We start from the raw sequence: 19,875 nt of genomic DNA, 5'->3' as shown, positions 1-19,875 counted from the left end.
AAGAGTGAATAGAAAATAAAGTATATATAGAATACACAATAAGACTCTCTCTCTCTCTCTCTCTCTCTCTCTCTCTCTCTCTCTCTATATATATATATACACACACTACCGTTCAAAAGTTTACGGTCACTTACTCATTCTTTCTTTCTTTTTTTTTCACATTTTAGAATAATAGTAAAGTCATCAAAACTATGGAATAACATAAATGGAACAATGGGAATTATGTTGTGACTAAACAAAATCTAAAATAAATCAAAACTGTGTTATATTTTAGCATCTTCAAAGTAGTCACCCTTCGCCTAGAATTTGCAGACATGTACTCTTGACATTTTCTCAACCAACTTCTTGAGGTATCACCCTGGGATGCTTTTTAAACAGTATTGAAGGAGTTCCCTTCTATGTTGGGCACTTATTGGCTGCTTTTCTTTATTATTCGGTCCAAGTCAACAATTTCAACAAAAAAAAAAAAAAAAAATTTTTAATAACATTTTAGTTTTATAATGAAATAAATTAATATGTTGGTACAATTATATTTTTGTCTACAAAACTAATTTCAAACATTTAAGCATACGCCTTCAGATCAAAAGATTTTTAAGATCATGAGAAACATTTCAAGCAAGTGACCCCAAACTTTTGAAAGGTAGTGTGTGTATATATATATTCATCAATTTCAAAAACTTTTTATTATTATTATTATTATTATTAAATTTTAGTGTTATAATGAAATAAATTAATATGGTGGCAAGTATGTACAATATACAAATACAAATCTCTTATATACAGATGCGAGGGAATGTATGGCAGAAGAGGTTGGATATGTTGGATAAATATAAATAGACTAAGCTGTGTATTGCACATAATTATTGCTCAATGGGGCAGTTTTAACTGTTCATGAGAAGGATAGCCTGAAAAAACTGTTCCTGTGCCTGACGGTTCTGGTGCTCTGTAGCACCATCCAGAAGGCTGGGTGAGTGGGGTCCAGAGTGATTTTTCTAGTTTTTGTATAGTATGAACAGTAGATAAAATAGGACTGAATAGCTAAACATCTTATTGAATTAACATAATATTCTCATGGGACATATTCTGAACATTTGTTGTTTAATTATGTCATTTTTAAAGTAGACTACCACAATGGTTTACATTATAAAGTGATGTTAAAGAAGTGATCTAAAGATTACAAATCTATTATTACATGTCGCTATTTGTTGGTTCTATTTATTTATTTATTTTTTATTTTTTATTTTTTTGTGGCATTCAAACCGATTCTGCCCGAAGTACATGGGCTCTTGGAGATCAATAAAAGGAACACTTCTGTGTGAATGCGCTCACACCACCATCCCCCGACACACACACACACACACACACACACACACGCACACACACTCCCTCTCATGCACACATCTTCTTTTGGAGCGCCCACAAGCGCAAATCGCCTGACAAACTGCGGATGAAAATGAGCGGGTCCCTTGTTTTCGAGTAAACGCGTCTTTTTTTGAGTTCGACTCTCAACTCTGAACCGATCACCATGGGAGCTGTTTGGACTGCACGGCTTCTCTGTTTGTTTTTGCTCTTGTTAAATACTCGCCAAAGCGCCGCACTTCCACACAATACTGGTAAGAGGCTTCACTTTGTTACACGCTATTTCAATTTGCACGCTTTTGTGACCTGTTTACCTTCCCTCGTTCTGATACCCTATTTCTTTACATTTGGGTCACAAATAAAACAGGCATAAATTAGAACATGTTGAAGAGCTTATGTGATTGTATTCTGTAACTTCTATATTTACTTGCTTTTCATCTTCAGTTATGTTGACTTACAGGTACATTTTTACATTTTTGCAGTAGGTCTACATTTGTTATTTTAGAGTAACACTTTACATTACAATGTCCATGTTACATATGTTATTAATATAATGAATAACTGTATTCAATGGAAAAACTAAGTTTATTTACAAGCAACTCATTTATTCAACATGAATAATTTCTGTTTAAATTCCAAAGAACAATTGTGTGCCATTAGTGTTGCTAAGTAGGCTACTTACATGCAATTACACCGTAATATAAACACTAAAAAGCATCTTTGCATTATGTTGCTGTTGCATTGTGTTGTGACCCACAGATTCAGATCAGTGCGAAAAGAGAAGTGATGCCTGTCACATTGACGCTATTTGTCAAAATACCCCAACTTCATTCAAGTGCACGTGTAAAACAGGGTTTAAAGGAGACGGGAAACACTGCGAAGGTCATTTTCACATTTTCCTGTCACATACAATAGACAATATCTGTAATATGCAAGAACTCCTTTTTAATTAATGTCAACTGAAAAGACAAATTGAATGTAAATGCTGATACATACTGCATATTACACTGTAAAATATTTTGTTTAACTGAAAATGTGTTTCATGTGGTAACATTGAAATGAACTCAAAATACTTTGTTTAATACTTAACTTAATTAAGTATTATTTAATATGACTCAAATAACCTGACTACATTAACTTGCATAAACAGAAGTCATTTTTATGGGTCATGTCAAATTTTTATTCGAAAAAGGACATATATGAGTAAGCAAATTGAAAATTGTAATTTTTGCCTTTCTTTTGTTTGTATTTTTGGCATGTGAAATTAAAGCTTTATTCAAAAGGCTTCATTTAAATAAGGATTTTGATGTTTACTTTCGTGCAAATGGCTTTTTAACTTAAGATCCCTTTGTTGTTGTCATGGAAGGGCAATGACTCTATAATGCATAAATTGCAAACATTCATCAGCCTTGATTTCTATTCCATTTCCTAGACATTGATGAATGTGATCTGGAATACAGTGGTGGCTGTGTACACGAATGTAACAACATACCCGGCAATTATCGCTGCACTTGCCTTGATGGGTTTCATTTGGAACATGATGGACACAACTGTCTCGGTAAGAGGAAATTCATGAGGAATTAATTTTGTGGTGAAGTAAATATAGCAGAAAAGATTAAGTGAGTACATTGAATAAGTTAAAGCATGGACTTGAAATATTAAGTTAATTCTACATTCAAAATAAATGTTCTAGCTTATAAATAAATATTATTTATGATTGATTGTTATTTTTTACAATGTGTCATCATGTATTAATTCTAAAGTAGAAAACCTTGTCATATTTAATTGCTAATTTGAGTACATTTCGCTGGTAAATAAATAAGTACATTTTACTAAATCTTTTAGAATCTAGTGTATTCAGCATGCACTGGCCTTGAATAACTATTGAGCTTGCATGGTTTCACCGTTTTTATTGTTAACTTTGTAATTATGTTTGGTAACTTCTTGTTATGTGCAGTCTTAAGTTAATTTTTGTTTTGTGCACCAAGTGGTTAGGTATACGTGCGCAGCTCTATATCTTGTTTCTTTCGCCAGTAATGTAATAAAAATAAACGTGAATTAAAATCTGTCAGAGTGTATGAGTTTTACATATGTTTTACATGTTTTATACAATCTGTCTGAATTACTAAATAATTTGTTTGAGTAACCCACGGTACATTTCCCAAATGATGACTCATGTTTTCTTTGTATGTAGGAGTCAAATGACCTTGACAACGTTTATGTGGTACATGGAAATGTGGGTTTTTGTGGTGACATGGTCACAGGTTTGAAATTCTCTGTCTCCAGATGTGGATGAGTGTGTCGTCAACAATGGTGGCTGTCAGCATATATGCGTCAACACCATGGGAAGCTATGAGTGCCGGTGCAAGGAAGGCTTTTTCCTGAGTGACAATCAACACACATGCATCCATCGCTCCGTGGGTGAGCGACTGACTTAAACATACTCTTAATGGCCTAATCTACCATGCTCATCACATGACCTATAGGAACATAGTATTAAACATTTCAGAGGGATGAATTAATCAGTATGTATCAATCTAGTTTGACCATACGTGACACATTCACAACTAAAACATGGACAGTGACCTTTCGTAAAGGTCCTGACATTTTTCTGGGTTAGTTAGTTATAACTGTAGTTTTAAAAGTGAGTCTTGTTTTGTTTGCTGTAGTGTGTATTCGCCAAGGTGACACTGAGACAAATCAGGGCTAAGGGCAAAGGAAAGCCAAGCTAATTTATAAATGTTCTCACATAAGATCATGATTGACTGCAGGGACAGACTGGGAAGAGAAATCGGCCTGGGATTTTACATAGAAACTGGCCCAAAAGTTGTCACTGTCCTTTTTTGCAAATCGCTGCCCCCTTCGGCATATCGCGGCACCATTTTGTGGGCCGTTCTGCATAAAGCAGCGGCCCATTTCAGCTTATCGTGGCCCATTCGGCCTCGTTCCCACTGGGAAAAGGCCAGTCCATACTTTTTCTTGCCACTGTATGTCACTTACTGTTGTATGTTTCTCAAATGTATAGGAATATTTTATATATATATTTAACAATCTGCTTACAGTTTAAGTTGATCTTTGCTCTCACATATTTGCATTAGGCTTTTTCAGTGCTTGCCATTTGTTTACACTACCTGGCATTACTAGCAATATATAACTTTTTGCACCGATTTGTATTGATATGCCATTAATATATTAATATATTTAAACATATAATACCAAAATAATGAAATATTCATGGATAACAGGTAATTGTTTTCATTTCTTTATGGCATTACAACACATCAGCTTATGTTTCTTTTGAGCTGAGTGTTTCAGATTGTTTGACTGTATCTCTTGCTCACAGAAGGCCTGAGCTGCATGAATAAAGAACACGGTTGTGCTCACATCTGTAAGGAAACACCCAAAGGTGGCGTCGCCTGTGAGTGCCGGCCGGGATTTGAGCTGGCCAAGAACCAGCGATGCTGCATCTGTACGTTTGAATCATATTTCTGACCCACCATTAAGCTTAGAAATACCACAGGACAACTCGCTGGAGCTGTTGATGTGACACTATTTATGTTCTGTTGCATAGTGACCTGTAACCATGGCAACGGGGGCTGCCAGCACATCTGTGAGGATACAGAGCAGGGGCCCATCTGCAGGTGTCATGTCAGGTACACGCTGCACGACGATGGCAGAACCTGTGTAGGTAAGGCCACTCTATTGGTTTTAAGGCTTTCGTTGCATTTGAACCTAAAATACACTTTTTTAATCCTCTGGCTAGTTTATGAAGTTCACCTCTTGGCAAGTATTTGGAACTACTTTAAGCCGATCTGTATTTTATCCCCTTCTGTGCAAAGATGGTGATAGAGATCTCTGACAGAGACAAACACACACATACACACACTTTATCAGATAATGTGGAGCCTGCAGGCTGTGTGTGTGAGGTCTGCATTTTTCATCCTCTCTCTCCATTCTTCCAGACTTGTCCATGATTTTCTTTCTGCTTTTCTTAATTGTCCTAAAGCATAAAATGTGAAGATCTTTATTGATCATTGAACACTACAACACAACACCACAGTGGTTATGAAGAAGCAGGCATTTAGGGAGGTCGCTTTGCCTGGCATTGGTTGCCATCAAAGATATATTTTGTTTATGAAGAGGTGAACTTATTGACTATTTAGGTTTGATCAGACTATGATGGTGTGTTGCCAGAGTGGAAAACATTGCAGCACAATGTGATAAAAAGTGTACTGTTGTAGATTGGATTGATAACTGTTCCTGCATTTATTCAGTGTAATATGCTGTACATGTGAATGGAGAGCTCACTGCTGACAGGGAATCATCATATATTATGACTGATTTTGTAATTTCATAAGAGTTCCTAATTGTATAGAATTTTGTTGTAACGATTCTTTTACTTTTTGGGGGGAAAAATGAGAGTTGCTTGTATGTTAAAATATTAGCATCATAGTGTTATAGATGATTGCCAGGGTGTTTCTTTGTGGTTAGTAAAGGTGTTATGAGTGTATATATATATATATATATATATATATATATATATATATATATATATATATATATATATATAAAATTACTGTGTGGTTGTTAGGGTGTTCTGGGTGGTTCCTAAGTGGTTGCTTACTTGCCCATGTCAAAGGAGCTTCTATGATATTCTTGTGCCTAGATTTGGCTAGGATCCCTCCTTCAATGTAAGTCAAAGGGATTTTTTTGCCTGTTTTAATAATAATCATTAATCTGTTTGCTTAGAAATGTAACAGCATGCCTCTTCAACCAGCTGCACAAAAGGGCGTGCTGAGTGACTCCAGCCTGGTCTCCTAAGCAACCAAATTGGCCCGGTTGCTAGGGAGGGTAGAGTCACATGGGGTAACCTCCACGTGGTCTCCATAATGTGGTTCGCTCTCGGTGGGGCACATGGTGAGTTGTACGTGGATGCCGCGGAGAATAGCGTGAAGCCTCTACACGTGCTATGTCTCTGCGGTAATGCACTCAACAAGCCATGTGATAAGATGCGCTGGATTGACAGTCTCAGACACGGGGGCAACTGAGATTTGTCCTCCGCCATCCGAATTGAGGCGAGTGACTACACCACTACGAGGACTTATAGCTTATTGGGAATTGGGCATTCCAAATTGGGGAAAAAATGGAGAGAGAGGAAAAAACTTTATTTATTAATATATTCACAGTAGATCCAAATAATTCAAGATGCACTGTTGAAGTATGTGACAATTATGGTTTATTTAAACTGTAAAGGTGAAACTTGAATGAAATCTATTATACCAGATGTAAAAGGGGAGGAGAATTTATACGTGCGTCAGGTGATTCGACCAAAAATGCTCCTGTGCTTCTTTACTCAAGCATCCTAGGGAAGCTTCCTGCATCCTCGCCTCCTTGCAGTGCATTAAGAGAATTGATACGTCCTTAATGATGGTGGACTTTGAGCGGTTTCTGGGTCACGGGCTTGAGGACAGAGGAGCATGGAAACAAGGATGCACAATTTAAGAAATGAGAAGCATCCCGTAATTTTTTAATATGTCATCTTGGACTTATACTGACACCTAGGGGCATGGATGCAGCACATTTCAAACACAATAGTTTTCACTTATTGATGCCATTATAGAAATTCACTGAAAGGTCATGATTTAATATTTAAAATTACTATTCATTTGTTTAGGAGTAAAGCTTTTTAAATGAAGAAAAAAATTGCTGAGTGTATCTTTACTGCTCTAGTTAGTCCTATAGTCCTAAATATGAGCAACAGTAAGAATCACTTTAAACATTATGGTTATTAATAAACAAATGCTTGTATGAGATTGTTATTTTATTCTGTAATACTAACCAAATATCTCTCTAGTGTAAGTATGGCGATGGTCTATGTTTTTCTCATGTTTTCATTTCTGTCTCTTTCAGAAAGGGATGAAACAGCCCCCACCACCCCTGACCACAATGCCACGTCCTTGGCCGAGGTAGACAAACGAGTCAAGCGTCGACTGCTCATGGGTAAAGTTCTCCCACTAACAATCAATACATTATCAAAGTATGGATACAAAATATTCAGTTTTATTCGAGACATAGGGTTATATACATTGTTATTTGTTGAGAAAACCAGGAACTATCATGTTAGCCTGTAGTGCATATGTTTATAGGATTCTAGCCAGTACAGGCTGGGCATTCCACAGTCTTTTAGGTAAACTGTGAAATGACTGGGAACCCACACTTCACCACCTCTGATTTCTCTCTTGCAAAATATGCCCTGGTGACGGAGTGGTACTTTTCACATGTTTTACTCATGCAGTGAGAGGCAGGGGCTTTGCAGGTTTTCTATACTGTGCTGAGTGTTGTGTTTGTCTCTGCCATCTCATATTTACATAGTGCACTCTTTGTCCTTGGCCATCTATATCTGCATTATAATATAGTATGTAGGAGTAAATCATGAAGAACATGTCTGCGTCATATTGCAACCCAAAATCAAAAGACAAAAATAGTATTTTGCATAAACAAAATGAAAGCCTATTGTTATGACCACTAAGATTTTTTCCATTGTGACATTTTCATGACAATTAAGCACCCCCCTCTCCCCCTCCCAAATTGCCATATCTGTATTACATTCAGATGTTTTACATTTGAGTTGTTTGTAATTCTCATTTTAAATAATGTTTCTCATTAGATTCTCATTACTGTTATACAGTAAAAGAAACATCTTGTCCAAAATCAATTATATTTTAATGAAAATTTGCATGATCAAATACTACCATAACTACTATATCTTGCACAATAAATACTGTACATTTTAAGTAGAATCCTTTTCTTTTCTTTTTTTTTTTATTATTATTATTTTTTTTTGCATTACGCTAATGAGAATACGATTTTTTCCCACATTAAATTAATGAGAATTGGGATTTTGGGGTGGATGCGCTTGAAAATACTGTAATTTCACAATGCAAAAAATCTTAGTGGTCCTAAAAAAGACCTCAAATTCTTTTTCAAAATATTTATTTCAATATTTTATAATATTTTTGTAAATAATATATTTTCTCTTTTGATTTTGGGGTGAAAAATGATCCAGTCATGTTCTTGACAGGCTTCGTAAGATTGACCCACAGGCTTTTCAGCACAGACTAATAATGAACTGACAGATCGTTCAATGACTGATTTACATTTATTTGCCTGATGCTCTCTCTCACACACAGTCCTGCCCTCTTTTATTCTCCCTTCAGAGACATGTGCGCTGAATAATGGAGGCTGTGACAGCACTTGCAAGGACACATCTACAGGTGTTCGCTGCAGCTGCCCGGTGGGATTTACACTCCAACCGGATGGCAAGTCCTGCAAAGGTCTGCATCAACATTTTTCACATTATATGGACCTTAGTCAGGGTAGACGCCATATTTGATGCAAATGAAAATGAGACTGTGAGGGACATTTAATTTGTTCAATGGGTTGCACTGTTGTGTGCCTTTGTGTCTATCGTTCAGCAAACGGAACATTGAAAATTGATCATAATTTTTTTTTAAAATCCAGTGGACAAAAGCTCCGGAAAACATAGATTGAAAAAAATTATACAAGATTTAAAGATATAGATTACCCAAAAATGAAAAATTCTCTTCATGCCATCCCAGATGTGTATGACTTTCTTTCTTCTGCTGAACACAAATGAAGATTTTTAGAAAATATCTCTGCTCTGATGGTCTATACAATGCAAGTAAATGGCTACCAAAACTTTGAATCTCCAAAAGCGCATAAAGGCATTATAAAAGTAATTCATTCGATTTCAGTGGTTTAATCCTTATCTTCAGAAGATATATGATAAGTGTGGGTAAGAAACAGATCAACATTTAAGTCCTTTTTTACTGTCAATTTCCACTTTCACATTCTTCTTTTATTTTTGATAAATCATGTTCTTTGTGCATATCGCCACCTTCTGGGCAGGGAGGAGAATTTATAGAAAGACTTAACTGTTGCTCTGTTTCTCACTCACACCTATCATTTCACTTCTGAAGATATAGATTTAACCACTGGAGTCTTATGGATTACATTTATGCTTACCCATTCCAATTTATTACAATTTATGGTACCCATTCATTTACATTTAGCCATTTAGCAGACGCTTTTATCCAAAGCAACTTACAAATGAGGAACATAGCAAGCAATTTGTCATACAAAGTTCAACAACATCTACAGTGTTGTACTGCCAAGCTCTCAAGGTGGCTGGAGTAGTATAGGTGCTAGCACAGAAGAAAGAGACAGAAAGAGACATTAGTTTTTGTTGTTGTTATTGTTGTTTTTTGTATACAGTAGGTGCAAGTTAAGTTCAATAGTAAGTGCAATTAGTGTGGATTGGTTAAGTGCTCATGGAACAGATGTGTTTTCAGCTGGTTCTTGAATGTTGAGATGGTATCAGCAGATCGTGTGGATGTTGGAAGCTCATTGCACCACAGTGGAACAGAGAAAATGAAAGATCGTGAAATAGACTTTGAGCCTATTTGTGATGGGACCACCAGGCGCCGCTCGTTCATAGGTCACAGAGAGCGAGTTGAAGCATAGACCTGGAGAAGTGAATTGAAGTAAGAGGGTGTGGTTCCATTGACTGTCCTAAAGGCCAGAGTCAAAGCTTTGAATTTGATGTGGGCAGCTACAGGTAGCCAGTGAAGTGTAATCAGGAGTGGGGTGACATGAGCCCTTTTTTGCCTGATTGAAGACCAGATGCACTGCTGCATTCTGGACCATCTGCAGTGGCTTAATTATGTTAGCTGGGAGGCCAGCCAACAAAGCATTACCATAGTCCAGTCTTGAAATGACCAGAGCTTGGACCAGGAGCTGTGCAGCATATTCAGAAAAAGTCTAATTTTCCTGATGTTGTAGAATGCGAATCTGCAAGACCGGGCAGTTGAAGAGATATGGGCAGTAAAAGTAAGCTGGTCATCTACCACCGCTCCCAGGTTCCGAGCTGTTCTTGTTGGTGTCAGTGTAGTTGAACTAAGATGAATAGTGAGGTTGTGGTCAACAGATGGGTTAGTTGGGATCACAAGGAGTTCTGTCTTGGCAAGGTTGAGCTGAAGGTGTTGTTCCTTCATCCAGGCCGAAATGTCCGAGAGGGTCATCAGGCTGGAACGACAGGTAGAGCTGCGTGTCTTCTGCATAGCAGTGGTAGGAAAAGCCATGTGCCTCAATGATCGGTCTGAGTGATGTCGTGTACATCAAGAAGAGGAGGGGTCCAAGCACTGATCCTTGAGGAACACCAGTTGTCAGCTGGTGTGACTTGGACACCTCTCCTCTCTAAGAGACCTTTAAAGATCTTCCAATGAGGTATGATTCAACTTATCCAAGCACAGTTCCTGTGATGCCCAGGTCAGAGAGGGTGGACAGGAGAATCTTGTGGTTCACTGTGTCGAAAGCAGCAGACAAGTCAAGGAGGATGAGGACGGATGATTTGGAGAATTCCAGAATTCCATTCTTTTCTAAACATCTTCATTTGTGTTCAGCAGAAGAAAGAAAGTCATTCACATCTGGGATGGTGTGAGGGTAAATATATGATGAATTTTAATTTTTGGGTGAACTATCCCTTTAAGATAGGGATCTTCAAACTTCCTTTTATTTTTCATGCTAGGGGTCCCCCACCAGGGGATCATCATATTTTGTTATCTATAATATATTAATATATTATGGGGTGCTTGGCTTCAAAAAGTTTGAAAAACCCCTGACCTAAGACATAAGACTGTATAATTGATTTAACAGACTGTACATCTATCCCTCACAGCTTAGTTTTCATTCATGTCAAATTAAATATAGTGTCTGCCCTGACTACAGTTCAATCCCCAGCTCATATTGTTTAATTGCTGATTAGTCCATATATGTTCTGCAGTCTGTTTTGGTCCTTCTTTGTCTCCCAGACATTGACGAGTGTGAACTCCATAACGGTGGCTGTGAACACTACTGCAGGAACACCATTGGCAGCTTTGAGTGTAGCTGTCGGAAGGGCTTCAAGCTGCTAACAGACGAGCGTTCATGCCAGGGTAGGACATTGAGTTCCTCCGCTATAGATCCAACACAACCCAGAACTGTGTGGGGAATTGGTGTTTGTGTTTATGTGTGTGTAGCTAGGCTTGGAGATAAGACATGGTGGGAGTCTCTTGAAAGGTGCCAGTATCGGCTTGCAAGATTCCTTTGAAGATCCTTAATGCAGACGATGAGTATAATGCTCAGCTTTAAGATTACATTTCGGTTAAGAACATAGAAAAGCCCCTCTCCTTGTTACAAGTCTTCTAAGGAATGCACCTCTCCCTGTTATTAATAAAAAAAGATTTCTTTCATATTCAGTATGGGACCTTTGAACAGAAAATGAGAGCATGCTTGATGAAGTAGCTATGTAATTTGGCATTTATTTTCATTTTGGTTTGAATATAGATATTGACGAGTGCTATTTTGAGAGGATGTGTGACCACAGTTGTGTGAACTCACCTGGTAGCTTCCAGTGTGTGTGCAACAAGGGCTTCACTCTATATGGGCTTGCCCATTGTGGAGGTAAGGATATTACTTCATTACTTTATACAGTCAGATGGTGTTCCTTCTTGGCTATAGGCCTGCCGCACCTCCACTTGATTTTTGTTATATTTGATCTCAGTTTTATAAGGTTCAGTCTGGCATTTTGGGTTGAAAATGAGGTCATGTTCACACTAATAAGTTGCTATGTTTATGCCTCTTATCCACACTGGAACTGCGTTTTCCTCCACCCAAAACTGAGACTTTCAAAAATGCTCTCGAGTACCACACACTTTGGAGAAGGAGTCACATGGAGTTTTCAACCGAAAAGTTATTTGTGTGGACATGGCAGATAGACCTATTCAAAACTTTCAAAATTATGAGTCTAATATTTTAAAAATTCAAAAGTTCTATCTATGTCTTCTAGCCAGAGGGGCGAAACTCTAAAGCCCTGTGTCTCAAAACGAGTCCGGAGGCAGATAGAGCATTATAATTCTAAGATCACAAATGGATAAAAATGTGAAGTGATACACTGAATTATTACAGAGGAAGTACTGCTTTCCATAAACCTGAAATCTGCTTGATAGACATCTGTGCTTGTAAAAACCAGGCATTTGTTGATTCCTCTCTTTTCAGATATAAACGAATGTAGTTTGAACAACGGAGGATGTGAGCACACTTGTGATAACACCATGGGAAGTTTTGAGTGCCACTGTCATGCTGGTTATAAGCTGCACTGGAACAAGAAAGACTGCATCGGTAAGATAAGCCTAAGTGAATTTGAATGCTGGACTTCAGTATCTGATGATGTTGGCTTAGATGAAAATCACCTACCCTCGATGTGCCTCAGTTATTTATCCCTAGGAGTTAAAAACAGGAGATACTTGGGCTTTTTTCCTGTTCTCTTTCAGGCTGTCACTTTTTATGCCAATGAGCAACCAGAAATCAAAAGCCGTCCATCTCAAATCTTTGAGAGAAAATGTTCTCCTGCCTTGTTCAGTCATCTTATGATCTTTCAGTGTGATATTTTTCTCTAACTCAGTCCTTCCACCATTCTCTCAGCATGCATACCATATCTCTACCTTTAAAGGGTTAAATCACCCCAAAATGAAAATTCTGTCATCACTCAAAAGTACTCACCTTATGTTGTTCCAAAATCAGATGACTTTCTTCTTCTGTGGAACACAGAAAAAAGATGTTAAGCAGAATGTTAGCCTTAGTCACCATTCACTTTGATTGCATCTTTTCTTTCATTCAATAAAAGTAAATGGTGACTAAAGCTAATATTCTGCCAAATATCTCCTTTTGTGTTCCATGAGAGAGAAACTCATGGGTTTTGAACAACATAAGAGTGAATAAATGATGATAGACTTAATTTTTGGAGGAACTTTCCATTTAAGTATTGTGATTTTCACATTCAGAAGCAGAGGACTCTCCCCTAGTGCCTCCACTTGCCAGACCCACTCTGAACTGCAGTAAGCAGGGAGGGGGTGAGCATTGCTACCTGATCTGCCAGTCTCAGGTTCATATCAGCAATGGTAAGTCATACAAAACTTTGGTTTGCTGGGATTTCTGTTTTTGTATGTCAATGCTGGAGTTTGCTTGAAGCTTCTCTCACACCTTCACATTTATATATAGGGGCTGAAGATTCATACACAGTGACTTGTGGCATGCACCTACCCTGCTTTGCTGGAGGACAGTGGAACAATAATGGGTCATATTGTTCAGGTAAGTGCATGTTGATGTATGCTGGTTTTAGTCCCCATTGTTTAGAAAATAACAGAAATAACATAATATCATTGGTGCACTATCTTTATATGACATGATTAATAAAGTGATATCACAGTGTGATGTAACACATATTATGTAATAATATTTTATGATATTTGGCATATGTACATACTGTATATTGTAATGCCAAAGGACAATGGGTTCTCTGAGAGTGGGGTTCCTCCTAAGATTTTTTTTTCCCTTCATTACTTAAACATCTTATGGATTTTTTTGCTTGTCACAGTCACCTATCATGCTCATTGGGGGCTTTAAAGGGATAGTTCACCCAAAAATTCTCTCATCATTTACTCACCATTTATGCCATCCCAGATGTGTATAACTTTCTTTTTTTCTGCTGAACACAAACAAAGTTTTTAGAGGAATATTATCTCTCTAGGTCCATACAATGCAAGTGAATGGTGGCCTGAACTTTGAAGGTCCAAAAAGCACTTAAAGGCAGCATAACATTAATACTCACGACTCCAGAGGTTCAATCCATATCTTCAGAAGTGATATGATAGGTGTGGGTGAGAAACAGATCAATATGTAAGTCCTTTTTTACTATAAATCTCCACTTCACATTCTTCTTCTTCTTTCATTTTTGGCAATTCACATTCTTTGTGCATATCGCCACCTACTGGCAGGGAGAAGCATTTATAGTAAAAAGGACTTAAATATTGATCTGTTTTCCACACCTATCATATCACTTCTGAAGAAATGGATTTAACCACTGGAGTCATATGGATTACTTTTATGCTGCCTTTATGTGATTTCTGGACCTACAAACTTCTGGCCACCATTCACACTCATTGTATGGACCTACAGAGCTGAGATATTCTTCTAAAAATCGTACACATCCGGGATGGCATGAGGGTTAGTAAATGATGAGAATTTTCATTTTTGGGTAAATTATCCCTTTAATACATAAAGGTGTGATTTTCTGGAAAGCTGCTTTGAAACAATATGTGTTGTGAAAAGCGCTATACAAATAAAGTTTGTGAAATGAAAGTATGCATGTGCTAAGTGTACAGCTCGTGGTGTTATCCTTCCCTCTACAGGTTCAGGGATTAAAACCATTGCAACCTTTAAATCTGGACAGGGGAAATGTAATCTGAAGCGCAGTCAGGAAAATCTCGCACAGAGCTTCAAAGCAGCACTTTCAGGTACTGACCTCTCAGCATTGTAGTTCATACTCAAAGTGTCTCCAAACTGAATTAACAACCAAAGTGGCAATGTTTTTATTTTCTTTAGAGTAGAGGTTTGCTTGGGCATTAGGTTTCAGGGCATTAAGAACCCGGTTCAAAAACAAGACATGTTTACCCAACTCGAAATCAATCTTTGTATTTTCTCTCTGAGCGAGTAGATTCAAATGCACAGATTCAGCAAGCAGTGCTAACAGTTCGTTAAACCCTGATTTAAAGATGGAGTATGTGCACTTTAAATAGAGAACTCAATAAAATGAGTCAATAAAACTAAATACTAAAAATTTTCAGATGACCAAATATAGTGTAAATGTATTCCTATGGATGTCTAAATCTGAGTGGGGTCAGTGTTATGTGATGAGTATGAGGGGGAAGTACAAAATATCTAGATTTTTTAGAATGTCTTGTTGCTACACATTGTCCGGCAGTGTTAGAAGGTTAGATTAAATTAGCCATGGCATGCTTTTCAAAACAGCGCTACACAGGTCATCAGTCACACTGACCTCTGATTAGGCTCATAGTGTGAAAAGTGTCCCACATCCTTCAGTGTCCTCCTTCCTCTTTGAAAGACCAAAAGAGATTTTTCTTTTCTTTTTCTTTTTCTTTTCTCCACTGCTTGATTATTTCTGCATGGTTATCCACAGTAAGAGTAGGATCCACTTTATGTTTTTAAAGGAATATTCTGTGTTCAATACAAGTTAATCTTAATCGACTGCATTTGTGGCATAATGTTGATTACAACAAAAAATTATTTCAACTCGTCACTCTTTTTCTCTAAAAAAAGAAAAGAAAAAAAAAGAAACAAAAACCGAGGTTACAGTGAGTCACTTACAATGGAATTGAAGGGAGACCATTTTTGGAGGGTTTAAAGGCAGAAATGTGAAGCTTATAATTTTATTAAAGCACTTACATTAATTTTTCTGTTAAAACTAATGTATTATTTGAGCTGTAAAGTTGTTTAAATTGTCATTTTTACAGTCATTTTTGGGTTTTAGGGTTTGTTTACATTACATTGTCGTGTCAACAAAGTTGTAAAATGATCTATAACCACAGAAAAGGTTTGTAAGTGATTTTATCACACTGAAATCATGTTAACATGCATATTGTTTATGTCTTGTGGCTATACTTTTAAAACAGTGAGTATTTTAATGTTTTCGGATTGGCCCCCATTCACTTCATTGTTGGTGCCTCACTGTCACTGTGATTTTTGCTGTTTTTAAAGAAAGGGAGGGGCTAATCAAAATAATTTTGTGGTAATAAATATTATGCCACAAATGCTGTCGATTAAGCTTTACTTGAATTGAACCCGGAATATTCCTTTAATACCGGGGTTTTCGCAGTCATGAAAACCCAGGGAATTTTTCAATTGTGAAAAGTCAGGGAAATTTCTGTATACATTCTAGTTATGCACAGTTTTAAAATATTTCAGCAAGACATTTTTCTTTATTAATTCAATCTTTATTAAATCACAAACAACTGGAAAATTCATTGGTCAAAAGGTGTGGGAATCCTGTAATACTAAAAGATAATGATAATAACGTAACATTTGGGTAATTAGAATCCTTTAGTCTTGTAGAGTTCATAGAGACCAGAACTGAGTCTCTGTATTCCATGAAATTCTTCCGTAGATTTAAAGTCTTCAATATGTATTTACTCAGATAAAAGAGCCACCGAGAATGTCCAGTTCAGCTTTGTTAGCCTGCACTGTACCTCTTCAAGCAGACAGCCGCGCAGTCGTCAAGGGCGGAAAGCTGGCGAGGAGGAGGGGTCCTCCATCACTGCCCAGTTTGAGTTGGATTTGAACCTGGAGGAGGTAACAGGTTGGTTTCACTGTACTGCATGTGTATATTTCAGCCCACTGGCTCTCACTGCTTACATGCATCTCACCCCTTTTCTTGCTTCTGCTGCTGTATTACTAAAACAAGCCAACAGGTGAAAGTATCTCCTAGTTAAAAATGGGTGTGAAAGAAAAAATATTTGTCTTGCACATTATTTTTGTGTTGTTTTCCAGTAAAATATCAAAACATCCTTAAAAGAAGACATTTACTTGAGAGGATAATTGCATAAAATATTAAGTCTTATTTTCAGAGAACTCTATCAAAATGTATACATAAAACAAGAAAAATATTAAATCTAATTATCTGACAAAAATATTTTTATTTTAATGATTACTGTATAGTGGCAGGGTTAGGGTTAACCCTAACCCTTCATCTAAGTTACAATAATGAACAAACACAATCTGTTTTAACTAATGAAACAAATTATTCTACATATTGAATACATAATTCACAGTGTAGATTGGAAAAAGTATGTGAACCTTAAGCTAATGACGTCAACAAAAGCTAATTAGAGTCAGGAGTTGGCAAACCTGGCATCCAATTATTGAAACGAGATTAGAGGTGTGGATTAGAGTTTATTTGCTGCACACTCAAATATTTTGAGTTTGTGATTCACAAGAAGCATCTGCTGACGTTGACCACGCCTCGCGAAAAAGAGATTTCCGAAGATCTAAGATCAAGAATTGTTGCTTTGCATAAAACTGGAAAGGATTACAAAGTTATCTCGAAGAGTTTTGATATTCATCTGTCCACAGTTGGCCGTCCAGCCAAGATGACTTAAAGGGCAAACTGCAGAATGTTTAATGAGGTAAAAAAGAACCCTAGAGTGATAGCTAAAGATTTGTAAGAAATCATTGGAACTGGTTAACATCTCTGTTCATGAGTCTACTATACGGAAAAGATTAAACAGGCATGGTGTCAATGGCAGGACACCACGAAGGAAGCCGCTGCTTTCCAAAAAAAAAAAAAGCCAAAGACCACCTTGACACTCCACAATGCTACTGGAAAAATATTTTGTGGACTGACGAAACTAAGGTTAAATTGTTTGGAAAGAACACGTAGCACCAGCTGAAGCTCATTAGATGTTGGGTGATTCAGCAGGACAATGACCCTAAACATCGAAGTAAATCCACTACAGAATGTCTTCAAAAAAAGAAAGTTCACCTTTTGGAGTTTTCCAGTCAGAGCCCCAATAGAGATGCTGTGGAATGATCTCAAGAGAGTCGTTCACACCAGACATCCAAAGAATATGGCTGAGCTGAAGTTGTTCTTTAAGGAAGAATGGTCCAAAATTCCTTCTGAACATTGTGTAGGTCTAATCTGCAGCTACCGGAAACGCTTGGTTGAGGTTATTGCTGTCAAAAGAGGATCGACCAGTTATTAAATCCAAGGGTTCACTTACTTTTTCCACAGCACTATGAATGTTTAATGGGATGTGTTCAATAAAAACATGAAAACTTAAAATTGTTTGTGTGTTGTAGCTTAAGCACATTGTGTTTGTCTATACTTGGGATTTTGATGAAGATGAGATCACATTTTATGACCAATTAATGCAGAAAACCAGCTAATTCCAAAGGGTTCACATATTTTTATTGCCACTGTACTTAAGAAAAACAACTGATTACCAATGGGGTAAGAAAAATAACATTGTTTTCCTTTTGAATTAAGGTTATTTTTCTTATCCCATTAGCAAATCATTTTTTCCTAAACATAAAAATATAATTTTGCTTTTCTTTTAAATGTGTCTTGTTTTAAGGATGTTTAGAAATTTTTACAGAAAAACTAAACAAAATTCAGAGCTATACAATAATTTTTTAATAGTGAAATGTTTGCACATTATGGGAGTTTGTCACATCAGGATCTTTGTGTGTTTATCATGTTGTTGTGGACAAGATATGGTATCCAGTGTTTCTCTTAGCAGAGGGCTGTGACCTGGCATGTGTTCGGCGACGCTATGAAAAGCGACTGAGGAAGACTATCCGCATTCTTCGAAAGTCCATTAACCGGGAGCAGTTCCATCTTCACTTTGCTGGATCGGAGTATGAGCTAGCCAAGAAACTTGTCCGACCCGCTGACCCACCTGAGTACTGCGGCACCGGACAGGTTCTGCTGGACAAGAAATGTGGTTAGTACACTGTTAAAAATATCTGTAAAATTTAAAGTAAAATACTGGCAGCTGTGGTAGCTGAAATTAAAAGTAAGAAGAACTTATCTATTCCCATTAAAAGTAACGAAAATTTAACTAAATGTTATGGGTCAAGCAGAGACTTCTGGGAACGCCTGTTTATTGTTTTTCACCATAATTTTAACAATAGTTTACCATAAAAAGTACATGTATTACCTTAATATACATTTTTACTGTTAATTATATGGTAAAATGATACTTTTTACATATAAAAAGATATATTTTTTAACAAATAAAAAAATATAAAATATTATACATTTTTACCATATACTGTATGTTGGGGTAACTACCCGTTAATCAATTAAAAAAAATTTTGTGTCGCATTTTTTCATTCTTTTACCGTTAAAATTACAGACATTTTTTACAGTGAGTCAGTGATGCTCAGAAGTTGAAAATGCTTTTTACATCAGGGTTTCCACAATTTTAAAATTGTTATTTGCAGGCCTGAAAAATCCATGGGGAAGTCATGGAAATTTCTATAGTACAATATAAATCCTTAAAATATTTCATCACCTAGAATTTGCTCGTTTTGAGTGAAATCTCTGTGAAATTATTTTAAAAATCCATATCCAGTAATCACAAATGAGTGGAAAAGTCATGGAAATTCATTGGTCAAACAGAGTGGGAACACTGTAACATGCTGATTTACACTACATGCTCGTTAGTAACTTGCAATTGCATGAGAGAATTTTTTTTTTTACGTTTCTCATATGCATGACATAATTTACTTTGCATCGCCAAATGTCATTGCCAAATGTTGTGCTCCAGGTTAGTGATTATGTCGAGTTCAAGATTGAAGTTCACATTGTGAAAGTTTAGACAGACAAGACTTCAGATCAACTAAGTACAGTATATTTTCCACATTGAATCCATCTTCTTTCGTTTTTCTCTTGAATAAACAACTCAAAAGGTATGTGAGGCACAACCAAACTCTTTGTCTGGGGTCTCATTGTCTTCAACAGTATCTCATTTACTTTATTGTCTTCAACAGTATCTCATTTACTTTATTGTCTTCAACAAAAGGCATTGGAAACCTCTCATC

General features: G+C 36.8%; 2 protein-coding genes across 2 annotated transcripts in view; one reads left to right on the top strand and one right to left on the bottom strand.

Moving 5' to 3' along the window:
• Positions 1 to 1,460: 1,460 nt before the first annotated feature.
• The window catches only part of LOC127413986 (signal peptide, CUB and EGF-like domain-containing protein 2), a 30,556-nt gene continuing 12,141 nt past the window's right edge, over positions 1,461 to 19,875 (top strand). The window contains exons 1-16 of the mRNA XM_051651616.1: positions 1,461 to 1,613; positions 2,119 to 2,241; positions 2,792 to 2,917; positions 3,646 to 3,780; positions 4,703 to 4,828; positions 4,931 to 5,047; positions 7,270 to 7,359; positions 8,577 to 8,693; positions 11,250 to 11,372; positions 11,764 to 11,880; positions 12,475 to 12,597; positions 13,260 to 13,376; positions 13,477 to 13,566; positions 14,667 to 14,771; positions 16,469 to 16,630; positions 18,567 to 18,773. Of these exons, the coding sequence (XP_051507576.1) occupies positions 1,526 to 1,613; positions 2,119 to 2,241; positions 2,792 to 2,917; positions 3,646 to 3,780; positions 4,703 to 4,828; positions 4,931 to 5,047; positions 7,270 to 7,359; positions 8,577 to 8,693; positions 11,250 to 11,372; positions 11,764 to 11,880; positions 12,475 to 12,597; positions 13,260 to 13,376; positions 13,477 to 13,566; positions 14,667 to 14,771; positions 16,469 to 16,630; positions 18,567 to 18,773 (1,966 nt within the window). The 5' untranslated portion in view covers positions 1,461 to 1,525. The remainder of the gene's footprint in view (positions 1,614 to 2,118; positions 2,242 to 2,791; positions 2,918 to 3,645; positions 3,781 to 4,702; positions 4,829 to 4,930; positions 5,048 to 7,269; positions 7,360 to 8,576; positions 8,694 to 11,249; positions 11,373 to 11,763; positions 11,881 to 12,474; positions 12,598 to 13,259; positions 13,377 to 13,476; positions 13,567 to 14,666; positions 14,772 to 16,468; positions 16,631 to 18,566; positions 18,774 to 19,875) is intronic.
• Positions 18,650 to 19,875, bottom strand: part of LOC127414139 (uncharacterized) — a 33,503-nt gene continuing 32,277 nt past the window's right edge. The window contains exon 2 of the transcript XR_007892745.1: positions 18,650 to 18,754. The gene's annotated coding sequence lies outside the window, so the exon portion shown is untranslated. The remainder of the gene's footprint in view (positions 18,755 to 19,875) is intronic.

Source organism: Myxocyprinus asiaticus, chromosome 2 (genome assembly GCF_019703515.2).
Source record: "Myxocyprinus asiaticus isolate MX2 ecotype Aquarium Trade chromosome 2, UBuf_Myxa_2, whole genome shotgun sequence".
NCBI lineage: Eukaryota > Metazoa > Chordata > Actinopteri > Cypriniformes > Catostomidae > Myxocyprinus > Myxocyprinus asiaticus.
Note: the sequence above shows the minus strand (reverse complement) of the source record. Positions and strands in the feature narration are given on the sequence as shown.